General features: G+C 49.6%; 1 protein-coding gene across 1 annotated transcript; it reads right to left on the reverse strand.

Moving 5' to 3' along the window:
• Nucleotides 1-536: 536 nt before the first annotated feature.
• On the reverse strand, nucleotides 537-2,872 carry LOC134044617 (dentin matrix acidic phosphoprotein 1-like). The gene is made up of 4 exons (XM_062493894.1): nucleotides 2,798-2,872; nucleotides 2,657-2,698; nucleotides 1,930-2,184; nucleotides 537-1,793 (listed from the first exon to the last, which is right to left on the reverse strand). The coding sequence occupies exons 1-4, from the start codon at nucleotides 2,849-2,851 to the stop codon at nucleotides 537-539; spliced, it is 1,608 nt and encodes a 535-aa protein (XP_062349878.1). The 5' UTR covers nucleotides 2,852-2,872.
• Between the last annotated feature and the right edge of the window lie 9,197 nt (nucleotides 2,873-12,069).

A 12,069-nucleotide genomic window follows, 5' to 3' on the forward strand; every position in this document is an offset into this window, starting at 1 on the left:
AGGATACAGTATAATGTTTTCTGTACATTTCTTACAAAATAATAATAAAAATATTACATACATCCCATCCTGAAGTGGTACTTCACACCCTGCTGCACCCATGCACCACATGTGCACACCAGCTGTAGCGTTTCCTTTTTATGTGCTGGACATGGAGTTAATGGAAAGCCCCAGCTGGAGTCTGGGCAGATGTGTTTAGGGCAGTGGTAGGTAAACACAAGGGGTAAACACAGGGACCTTTCTGCCCAGCATGCCCAGGAGTGCCAAGCCATCACTGTGCCCCTGGGGCAAGTGGGCAGCATCACCCTGCTGGCAGTCACAGCTCTCAGCTGCTCTCCAGTTTGATACAGAAAATGCCTTTTCTTGCTGTGGTTCGGTGTTTTCCCTGTGCCTGGCAACCAGTCCTCACCCTGCCGGACCCGACTCCGTTTTAACCACAGCATCTTCTTGAGAAGAAGTCACCCAGGCTATATAGCAAATAAATTAACCCCTCCTTCCCCCCCACCCCCCATGTGGCCGAGGCCGTGGGGCAGAGGTCAGTACCCGTCCTGGCAGTCATTGTCATCGTAGTCAGCAGCGGGTCTGTGGCGCAGGGCGCCCGGCCGCCGCTTGCGGCCTTCGCTCTCCAGGCTCTGCAGGGAGCTGTCATCACCATGGCTGCTGGACTCACGGGTGGCATCCTCATGGGAGTGGCTGTCCACGTCGCCATCGCTGTCGTCTTCCTGGGACTCGCTGTTGTTGCTCTCTGTGGACCTGCTGTCCTCACCTGTGTTGTCCTCTGGGCTGCTGTCATCCTCCGGGGACTCTGGGCTCTCAGCTGATGTGCTCGGCACAGAGTCCTTCTCATCCTCCTCTGACTCCTCTACAGTGTCCTCTGTGGACTGGCTCTGGTCATCATCATCTTCCTTGGACTTGCTCAGTTCACCCTCTTCTTCCCTGGACTCACTGTCAGGTGTGGACTGCACACTCCTGTCCTCAGCAGAGTCCCAGTCCTCCTGCCCTTCCCACGTCTGGCTGTTGCTGTGCTCATTCAAGGTTCTCACCACCTCCGGGGTCTCCCCTGGCTCTTCATCTGACTGCTCATCAGTGCTCTCCCTGGATTTGCTGTCTTCATCCTCCCTGGAGGGGCTATCCTCCCCATCCTCCCTGGAGCTGCTGGAGCTTTTTTCCTCTGACCGGCTGTCAACAGGCTCTTCTGACTGGCTGTTGTCCTCCACGGATGGGCTGTCTTCTCCAGAGTCACCATCCTCTACCTCGGGGGACCTGCTGTCCCCCTCCTCCCAGAGGTGGGAACCAGCCCCCTGGGCACTCTCCCAGCTGTTCCCCAGGGCACGGGGTCCAGCGTGGCGCATCCTGTAGCTGCTGCCCGGGCCGTCAAAGACAGAGGGATCATCCCCCTGCATGGCTTCATCCTGGAAGTCATAGCTCTCCTCTTCCTGGCTGCTGCTGCTGGCTCCTCCGTGTCTGTAGGTGTGCCCAAATCTGTAGTTCCTGTAGCGCCGATGGTCTGCCCCTCCGCTCTCACTGCTGCTGCTGCTGCTGCTGTCACCGTGTCCCCCGCCAGCCCCGGCATCCCCACGGCCAGCCTCGTGCTCCTGTTCCCCTGCCCCATCAGCACCAGCCACGTAGGTGGGGCCTTCACCCCTCTCCTCTTCCCCATTGGCATCGAAGGTGTCATCCCCACTGTCGTCCTCCTCGTCCAGGAACCCGCCGCCATGGGAGGGAAACGCGTTGGCTCCGGTGCCGTAGTGGTCTCCGTTGTCACCATCATCAGTGTCACGTGCATCCGCCTCCTATGGAGGGGACAAGCGGATGAATGCAAAGCCTTGACCAGTTCCAGGTTTGGGGCCAAGGGAGCTTTCCTGGCAGAATGAAACATTCATCTCCACTCACTCACTCACTCACTCACTCACTCACTCACTCACTCACCAGGAAACCAAGGTCATTCCCATTATGGGTGTCCATGTCCTCGTGGTCCACCTGGTTCATGTGCTGAGCCTGCCCAACTCGGCCTTCCATGTCTTGGCCTCTGAGCTCACGTGGCTCCTCATCCACAGCTTTCCCACCTGTCAGGTCCCTGGCAAGGGCATTTTCCCCTGTCTCTGGACCGGTAGGAGGATGTCTGCCATCTCTGCTATCTAGGTGGTTGCCCAGCTTGCCCATGTAATCTTCATTTGTGGTATCCTGGAGGCAAAACATGACACAGTGCTTTTGGTTTATTAAACACCAGCCACAGCATGTTTACTGCTGCTACTGCAAGACCTCGCTCCCAAGTCATGCAAGAGCTCAAGCCTTTATTTCTTGCACCTCAGACCTTTAGTTATTTCTGCTGATACAAAACAGAATGGTAGCAAACAACAAAAGGACAGCCCAGAAAAGCCCAGGCTGGGCTAGTTCAGAGCACAGAAACTCCTTTTTTCAGGGCCAGCACAGCAAAAGGTGTCAGGTGAGCTGGGAACTTTCTCAGGGAGGCAAGTCAAAACAGGGTGAAACCAACCCAGCTTGAAAAGACTGAGCAGACAGACAAAGCTCAAAGACCCATGGAAGCAGCAGATCCCTCCCAGGTTCCGGGCCAAAGGATGCCTGCTCAGGGCTGCTTCCCCATCCCAGACTTGCTACCTGAGGGGCTGCTACCTGTGGGACACCTGTGGCTTACCTCCTGCAGGGTGCTGAGGTGGGTGGGTTCATGGCCAGGCACCTAAACACATCCAGGAGACATTTGATCAGTGATCAGTGTGCCTTGGCTGGGCAAAACCCAGGGTTTTGGGGTGGGAATGTCAGTCCAGGGGGTACTTACAGGGTGAGCACAGGCCACGGCCCAGAGGAGCAGCACCAGGAACGCAGCCCTCATGTCAGTTGTGGTCCCTGTGTCTGCAACAAGGAAGGAAATACTTGCAGGCTGGAGCAAAGCTTTTGCATGTGCCTCTAGCTGGAACTTGGCCCCACAAAGCCCTCCCAAATTACAGTGCTCAGCCTGGCATGTCATCAGAAAAGCCAGGGATTTGTCCTTGTGCCACCTCCTGGCACCTCCTGTGCAGAAACCTCCCTTTTGTTTGGGATTTGAAATACCCAGCCATGTACTGGAAGATTTCTTTTGTCTAGGCATCATTAAAGAGCAGGAAATCTCTCCTGAATTTCCTGTTCCCATAGTAATGTCACCACCCAGCTGAGCTCAGTGGTTGTGACAGGAGCCTGCACCTCAGATGGGCAGCACTATGAGACCACGGGCTGAAGAGCTGCACCTTCCACCTGGAATGGTCCCCACAGCCACAAAAAATCTGCCACCATTCCAAAGTGGAGCATCCCAATGAGATAACCCCACAGAGAGCTGCATGTTCAGAGCCCTCTGGGTGGGCACCCCAGCAGCACTGCTGCCTGGCAGGCAGATAAACCAGTGGGGGTTTCCTCCAGATCTGCCCTCATTTTCCAAGGATTTTCTTTAAGCAGCCCAGCATCTCATCCCTATGGGATACACTAGCCACAGTGAACATCACCCTGCACCCAAAACATGCTAGAACGAGCACACTTCTGATTTCTTCCCTGACAAAGCAACATCCCAGCTGATGAGCCTCCTGCTTTCAACCAAAACTTGTGAGGAAATCTTCAACCCCTGTTCCCAAATGTTGCTATTTTCCCTCCAGGCAATGCCAGACCAACCCAAAGAAACCAAGACCTTTACCTCAAGGTGTGAAGCAAGCCGGCCTCTCCTATGGGGCTGGCGATGGGATGAGCTGGCTGCCAGTGTTGGAATGCTCCAGGGTGTGTGTGCCAGGGTGGCTGGGCAGGCATTTAACCTCTGGCCAGTGCCAGCCCCGGGCCAGGGCAGCCAATGGCACCGCCGGGCAGAGCTGCTGTGCCTGGAGGTGTCACCGGGAACTGGCCTCCCACGCTTCCTCTGCCCTCCGCCAGGACGCCGACCCTAAAAAAGCTCCTTGTGGTTGCAGGATGACGAGACGGGCTGGCAGTTAATGAGGGACTGTGCCGGCCCCGTGTTTGGACTGCTAAATTTATCCCGTTCACACACTTCCCGCCGTGACACACGCAAACAACTACAGCGTCACCCACGCCGAGTGCTGGACCCCATCCCAGGGATGGCATCCTCCTAAACCCTGCACTTGGGAGCAGAGTTTGCCCTGTGCCTTGAAACCCACAGGGACCATTTCCCTGCCAGGTCTCAGCCTTGTCCTGTACCTTGGGGAAGGAGTGCAAAACCACCCTAGAAAGAGAGTGCTCGTCTTATTTTCATGCCCCCACAGGCACTCATGCCAGGAAGAAGGGAAATACTAGATGGAGGTGTATAACAAGATCCCACTATCTGCACTCATGTGTAGCATTCCAGTGCTCCTTCCAGCTGCTGGGCAGGGAGGGGATGAAACCTCTGCTCTGGAAAGCTCAGGCCACAATATGTGCCATGGGGACATGGACAGGGCTGCAGCTTTGCTGGCATTCACAGGAGGTGCTGGCACTATGAAATTAATGACTGAAGGAAACTTGGGCAGGATCAGGATTGAGCCAGGGCTCTGTAAAGTGCAGGTTATCTGAATTTTCTCAGGCTATAGAAAACAGCATCCAGATGGCATGCCTCATGCTGGACAGAACATCTTGTGAAACCAGACATGTCAGTCTGCTGCTGGGAGCAATTTCATCCTCACAATCTCCTGCTGTTTCCCCCACTCATTACCAGCCCACAGTCCATGTGTGTCTGTCCTGTGAGGACTGCAAGGTGCTGAATGTGATGAGCAGCATATTTCTCCTTCCTCCTGCCCCACATGCAGGGAGGTCCCAGTGTTACTGTGGCCCCACTTCTTCCCCCACAGCCCCTTGGCCTCAGGATAGTCACCATCAAGTCCCTCACTCTCGTGCCCATACCTTCAGCAGATGTTTTCCCTCTTCTTCCCCACCTGACCTCTGCTGCAGATATTGTGGCATATATTTTCCTTTTGACTTGTGTCAGAATTATACCACTGTCCTCAGCCAGATATGAGTTCATGTTGTCAACCTTTTTTAGGCACCTCCAACAATTACTATGTTTTGTTGTTTTGTTTTGTTTTTGTAATGTCAAACCTGCATTTAACTCAGCCCCCAAAGATCTGGTGCTGCCTCATGTTCAGGTGCTGTGGTGCAAGAAGGAGATAAACACCAAGCTCTGCATGCCGGGCTCTTTTATAGCACAGGTCACCCATTGCCCCACCAGCCACCACCCCAAGGTCACTTGCCTCCTTTCCAGTGGCCCTGAAACACCCACAGCATCAGCACACCCAACAGTGCTCACTGACTGTTCACAGCACCCTGACCTGACCCACGTCCCTGTAATCCTTGCAATCTCCAACAGCCCTGGGTCCATCGATGAGGTCTGTCCCCCAGATCCATTCCAGATATCATCCTACAGCATTAGCCAGATTGCCCAAGCAGATCTGCCTGTGTTTTGCAATGAAAGGAATCTCCAACCCACATATTGCAACCTCACAATTAACCTTATAAAGAAAAAAATAATATCAAATATTGTTGTTGCATCAGAGGTGAGAAATGGAATGAGGGTGGGAGCAGCAGCTGTCTGTTGAGTGTTTTAAATGCCACTGGGCTTTTCCCCAAGTCCTACCCTACCAAGATGCTCAGTCCCTGGAAGGAACATGGGGTAAACCTGGCCAGGCTAAAGCTGGCACCCTCAGACTACCAGGGAGGATGTGACCAAGTCAGAAAGGAGAAAACTGGCAGGGGTGGTAAGAAGATGCAGGAATATCACGTCTGTGTTTGACAGTCTGGACTGCCTGGTGTTTGTGAGAACAGAGGGAATAAATGAGTGCAGTCAGAAGGAGGGATAAGACACACCAAAGCCAAAAGGAAAGCTGGCAGTACAGACAGCCAGCTGGTGGAGGAGGAACATAACAACTACTCTCCTCCACTGATTGAGACAGATCAGCATCAAAAACTCAAGAAATAAATAACTGTTCAAAAAACCACTGTCGCCTCTCTTTTTTTTTTCCAGTCCAGGGTATTTTAATAATATTAATGTTGCTGGTGTACTTCTCTCCTGAGTAGACCTAAGGGTTTTGTCAGCAGTATTAAAAGGAAAAGGATCAATGAATGAATGGGAGCAAGGGAGATGAGGATGAGAGCAGGACCCAAGGCACATGTCCTCAGCACTCAACCAAACACTCAGCACCAGCTCCTACCTTATGGTCAGATCCAAATCCAAGCCCCTTTCACCCACACTTTCTGGTGACAGGTGTTACAATGCAGTTTCATTTTGTTACCTGAGTAAATATTGTCTGCCTTTCACAGCATTAATGTGACATATAGCCCAGTAGCCAATGATGACATTTTAGGTGTTTGAAGAGCAGTACTGATATTCCAACTCCTTCTGGGAACAAGCCTCAAAGCTACAAATGCTGTGATATGGAACCACCAGCGTGCTTGTCACAGTGCAGAGGCGTGCCCAGGTTTGGTTTCTGCTAAGCCTCTAAAATTTACTTATTGCTGGAAAAAAAAACCATCTCACAGGAGCCTGAATCCAGGGGCCCTGAAATACAGACACACAGAGGGCACCTGCTAGTGCTAACCTCTGCACAAGACCAACAGCCCTCCCCCCTGGCCTCCTGTCAGCACAGGGGTAGGATCATTAACCCACTCTTCCATGTCCACCATGGAGTTTTCTCTACAGCCAGAGAAAATAGGCACTTTTAAGGCACCAGTCATTTGCCCTATTTCAGGCACCTACTTCAGACATCACAAACTGTTTGTAGTCTCTGTGACGCTGTCGAAGGGAGGTGCCAACCTTATCCTCCTCACAAGATGCACCATGCCCTTTTTCAAAACCCATGCAGGCAAGCTCCCAAAATCCCTCACTTCCCACCTCTTATGCCAGCCCCACACTCTATATATGTCTGTTTCTAGTATTTTTCTACCATCCTACTCTGAGTAATGGCCTCCAGTAAAACCACCGCATTGCCTCTATGGTCTGTTGGGATGAAGGCTCACAGGTGTTGTACCTACTCTGTGCCACTTTTGCCAAAGCAAAACACATGGAGCAATAACTGCTATCCTCCTCATGCCCACTGCAGCTGGAGCTCATGGCTGGACAGGTACTTTGTGCCATCCCTGCCAGATGTGTGTGACTGGATTGTCAGATCACATAAATCCATATTCATCCATCAGCTTGGTTGAATTCACTGATTTGAGGCTGTGACGTCATCAGATGTGGGCAAGGACGTCTCATTTCTGCCTGGGCACAGATTTGTCAGATCCAACACCTCATCCTGAACACAGGCACTACTGCACCTTGCTGCCCTCGGTCCAAACAAGGGCAGGGACAGATGCTCAGCTCTGCCTCACAGCAGGGACCAGTTTTGGCAGTGCTGGCACAGCTACCAGGTAGCACCAGTGCCACTGGGCTTTCAATAGCTCGGTGCTGACAGCAGTAACCATAGAGACACTAATGGGTAATTGCAGCTCCTAACATCCCATTCAGAGTACAGTATCTTTTTACAATCAATCCTGCTCACAATTCAACCCCTTGGGAGGTGGGAGCAGTAAGCATTTGTCAATCACAAGCTGGAAGTGGAACAATAATGCAGTCTTAATGTGAAAAACTCTCTGCAGCTTTTGCCCTGTGCTTGCTCCGGTCCAACTGGAATTGCAGAGATCTGGAAAGCAGCATGGTGTCAGCTCTCAGGAAGGAAAATGTAACAGTGATTAGGGGCCAGCCTTGCCCCGATGACATCAGTGGACTGCTCAGGGTGACACAGGGGCAGCTGTGGTGTTTGTGCAGGTTAGGTGCGTGTCTGTCTCCTGAGTCAGAGCACCCTGATTTCTTCTTGGAGGGGAAAAAAACGTCAGAAGGAAATGACTGATGGAAATGATTGTATGAAACAGGCACTGCAGGAGTGCAAATGGGTAATGTGGAGGCACAGGCTGCCCAGAGTGGGCAGAGAGGTCAGGACAGGGCTGGCAGCTCAAGGGATGGAGATGTCTGTGTGGAGTGCCAGACCTTCCTGGAGAGAGGTCAGCACTCCTCTGGCTCCTGTGCTGTCATTATGGCTCACTTGGGCTAAATTTATTGCTGCTTAGTGTAGCTGGACAGGAAGCATTACCACAGTCCCCTGGGAGCCTGGAAAAATGGGACAGACCACCAATGCAGCTCTGAGCAAGAGATCAGCAATTTGGCTCATACCTCCAAAGGACATTTGAATCCTCAAAATCCTAATAATTTTTAAAAATACCACAAGGAGCAACAACAACAACAACAAAGCCACTCAAAAAACCAACCAACCAATCAATGAACCAAGTAAACAAACCCCACTACCAAAACCCAAGCAATGCCAAACAAACAACTCACAAAACAAGAGAAGTATCAACCAACACAACCACAGAAAATAAAAGCATACCACATCCCACATCTGGTGACTTCCATTTGGTTCACGATCTAACTTCTTATTAACCATTATTATGCGAGTGCTATACCCAAATCCTCCACAATATTCCATATTGCACAAGGGTCTGTACAACAAAAATCCCATAGAAGCTACTCTACTTTATACAGGAATCTACATGCTTATGATAAACTGCTTTTCAGCAAGAAACAAGTTTTGAATCCAAGGAGGTGTTTCTTGGTTTTCCACAGTTCCTAAAAGGGTGATTAAATACTGGGGGGAAGGGTAGGCCAAGCTTAAGTACTATAACCGTGTTCTGAATATCAGAGCAAAAAAATAAGATCTGGATTTGCTTACTGGAAGTTGTTTTCCTGAAAACAAGATGTGGGATTGTTGGTGAGAAACCTGTATAAGCACTCAGGCAGCAGCCAAAATGCTGGTGTGCACTTCCCAGGGAAGCTGTGCAGATCTGACTGCCAGTTCCCTAAAATACAGCTCAGGAACATTACCACAGCACCTGACAGCAGCCACCCCTGATCCTGAGGCAGGGATCTGCATTTCTGCTCCACTTTCACAGGGACTGCAGTAGGAATTGAAGCTGAGTGCTTTTAAGACCTACATTTATGAGGTCTTCTTATTCTCCCAGTAATCAATTAATCCAATTCAGATACCGGTCATAAAGGCTGGTATCAGCCTTCACTCTTAACACCACGATGACTTGAACATTCTTCCTTGTTCACTCTATTGATTAAAACTTCCTAATCCCCCCACCCCCCACCCCCCTAGATGTTCTTTGTCATTTCATACCAATCACCTTAAATGAGCAGCTGTAAATGACAGATGAATTCTTACACAACTGCCTTACTCTGCTGGACAAGTGTATTTACACTCTGTTAAACCTCCAGTAGAATTCAATGGTACACCTCAAAGCAGTTGCATATGTGTGATTGCACATACCAATCAGCACGTTTTGACTCAGTCTAGTCCTTCATCACTATTCCTGCTCAAATACCCTCTTGTTACTTGGTGTTTTTTTTTCCTGAATGCTGAATGCACAGAAGAATATTGCACAGGAGATGAGAAGCAGGAATCTTAAAAAAAAAATAAAAATAAAAGCTTATAAGTAATGAATACTGGATAAGCATTGAATATGGAATTCTATTTTGAGCAACCAGTCACAAACAAAGAGATGCGAAAATACATTTAATATGCAAACAGGGAAGACTGATGGAAACAAATGAGAGCAAGGTGCTGTCTGGGGAAGCAGGGTTGAGAACATGTGCTGCCTGTTCCCTACCTGCACTGTCTCACAGCAGGAGCAGGAATACAAAGCTCCCCTACAACTTTTTTTGGTAACCTCAGGGCTTCAGTTATTGACAAAAGCTTTCCTGAGGGTTTCTAGTATTTGTGACTCCTGACACATCTGCAAATTCTTGCACTGCCTGCTCCAGTCACGTATGTAAATGTGCTGTGGGAGCAGCCCTGCTCTGCCCAGATGTAATTGCATGGTGGCTCTGTGGCTTTCTACTAGGAAGTGGCATCACCACCTCTGTCTTCCGGCAGGCTCCTCTCCAGAAGCAACCCAAATGGGAATGCAAAACCATGAAAGGACTTCCTCCGTCTGCCCAACCACGCAGGAGCAGGAGGATCCCTGGAAGTGTCACCCCAGCTTGTGTGCCACAGCATCCTTTACCTTCAGCAGGGTCTTGGCACTCCTGACTGAAGAAATCAGGCCAGAATCACAAAAGCTGATCCATCTCACCATCCACAATCCTCTCAGCCCTGTGGGCTTAAGCATTCACTACCCACGTTCAAATCTCGCCCGTGCCCACAGCCATCATCTCTTCATATGACTAATGTGCTCCAGCAGGTAAGCTCAAATCTTTCCATTCCCTCCAACTGAAAAATAAATGGAACATAGGGAGGTTTCAGTTTGATTCACTTCCCTTTCTTTTTTTTTTTTCCTTTCAATGAAACCAAAACGCAAAATAAAGCCAATGTGAGCTGGCTGAGCATTAAGGCAAATACTGCACTCAAAGAGGCATCATCAGACCCCACTCAGGTGGTGATCTTTTCCAGAAAAGCCATTTCTCATTAACAAACCCAGCCCTTGCTGTGCTGTACCAGGACAGCCCCACAGCCAGCAAAGGGGCTAATGACCATGATTCCATCACAGTGGAGCAGCACAGGGAAATGCTCCATGATGGAGGTGTGGGATGCAGCACGGAGGGACCAACAAGTGGGAGCAAGAGTTGGGCATGGGCTGGGCACTGCAGACCCCTGAGTGATGCACAGCTCACAAGCACTTGGGTTGAAACCTCTGCCTTTCGGGGATAACAAAGAAATTAGAAATTGTATAGTATTATCAAGAATTTTATGTGTAGAAATAGTCCAGACTATTATCTTTTCTTTCCTCTTCTGTAAGCATTAGATCCTGAAGTGGTGGCCATGGAGATCTTGCTCTACACAATGTGGAGTGCTGCTGACAGGATGTTCTTTAATGGCTGTGGACCTCAGGAGATGAATTCCTGGGGAAAAGCAGGCAGCAGCCAGGGATCTCTGCAAGGTGGTACTTCCAAACAAGTGCTTTGCTTGCTCCCAGTTTGGGTCCTGCTTCCTTCTGAGCACAGGGAGACAGACACCCATGCCCACACAGGGAGAAGGTACAGCATCCTTCTCCTTCCCACTCCCTCATCCCATGGCAAAACTATAATTTGAATCCTCTTTCCTCAGCTATTTTTGGATTTTTCAGCACTGAAATTAGCATAACTCATACAGACAGGAAGTTGTTGCTACAGCACTAGAGAAGGGTGCTTGGAAATGAAAACCAGTCTTTGATTAAAAGAATTATGTCAAAAACCCTTTTAATGAAAAATACCCCAAAAAAGGCCTTTCAAAAGAATGCTTTACTCATTTACTATCACTTAATTTAGGCAAAAGACAATGGGAACACTTTTATAACTGCACTGTGTAATTTACCAGGAGTTTCTGCAATGGCAAAGAAATAAATAGTTTTTAAAATAAAATTAAAGAACAAGAAGTTTCAATAAATAGAAATTGAATATATGAGGCACATCTTGAATACCAGAATATAACCAGACATGGCCATCTGGAATCATCCAGGAAGTCTTCACTCCAAAAGTAATTAAGCATCCCTTCAAAAGAGGTGAGATGGATCTCTATAAAAATCCAAGGAGTTCACTGAGGATCAGACACAAACTTTAAACCAGCTCAACTACATCAAGCCTTCTCTAAACCCAAACCTTTGCCTAAAGATGAAATGAGCCCATGTAAATGCCTTCTGAGTTGCTGGTGCTGGGGACCAAGAGATGAGGGGTACCTTACGGCAAGAGTTTCCTCTCTCCTCATTCTTCCTTTCCTGACAGAAGGACCCTGCCATCCCCTGGAAAGCAGGAGAGCATCCTGCTTATTGCCCTCCCAGCTCGCCCATCTCATTGCCCCTTTGCTCCCCTCTCCCCAGCACAAATTCAGCATCCTGAGTGACCCCAAACAGGCATTGGGACTGCAGTAAAAGCCACCAGCCACCCCACCACAAATATTTATCTTCCCTGAGCATCCTGTTCCCTTCTTGTTTAGTAAACTTTGTTTCGAAATAAACACCTCTTCAAATGCCTTTCCCATCAGAAAACTGCAACGTGCTGGGTGTGGATTGCCTTCTAAAACTACTCTCATCAGGTCA

This window comes from Cinclus cinclus, chromosome 5 (genome assembly GCF_963662255.1).
Source record: "Cinclus cinclus chromosome 5, bCinCin1.1, whole genome shotgun sequence".
In the NCBI taxonomy this organism is placed as follows: Eukaryota; Metazoa; Chordata; class Aves; order Passeriformes; family Cinclidae; genus Cinclus; species Cinclus cinclus.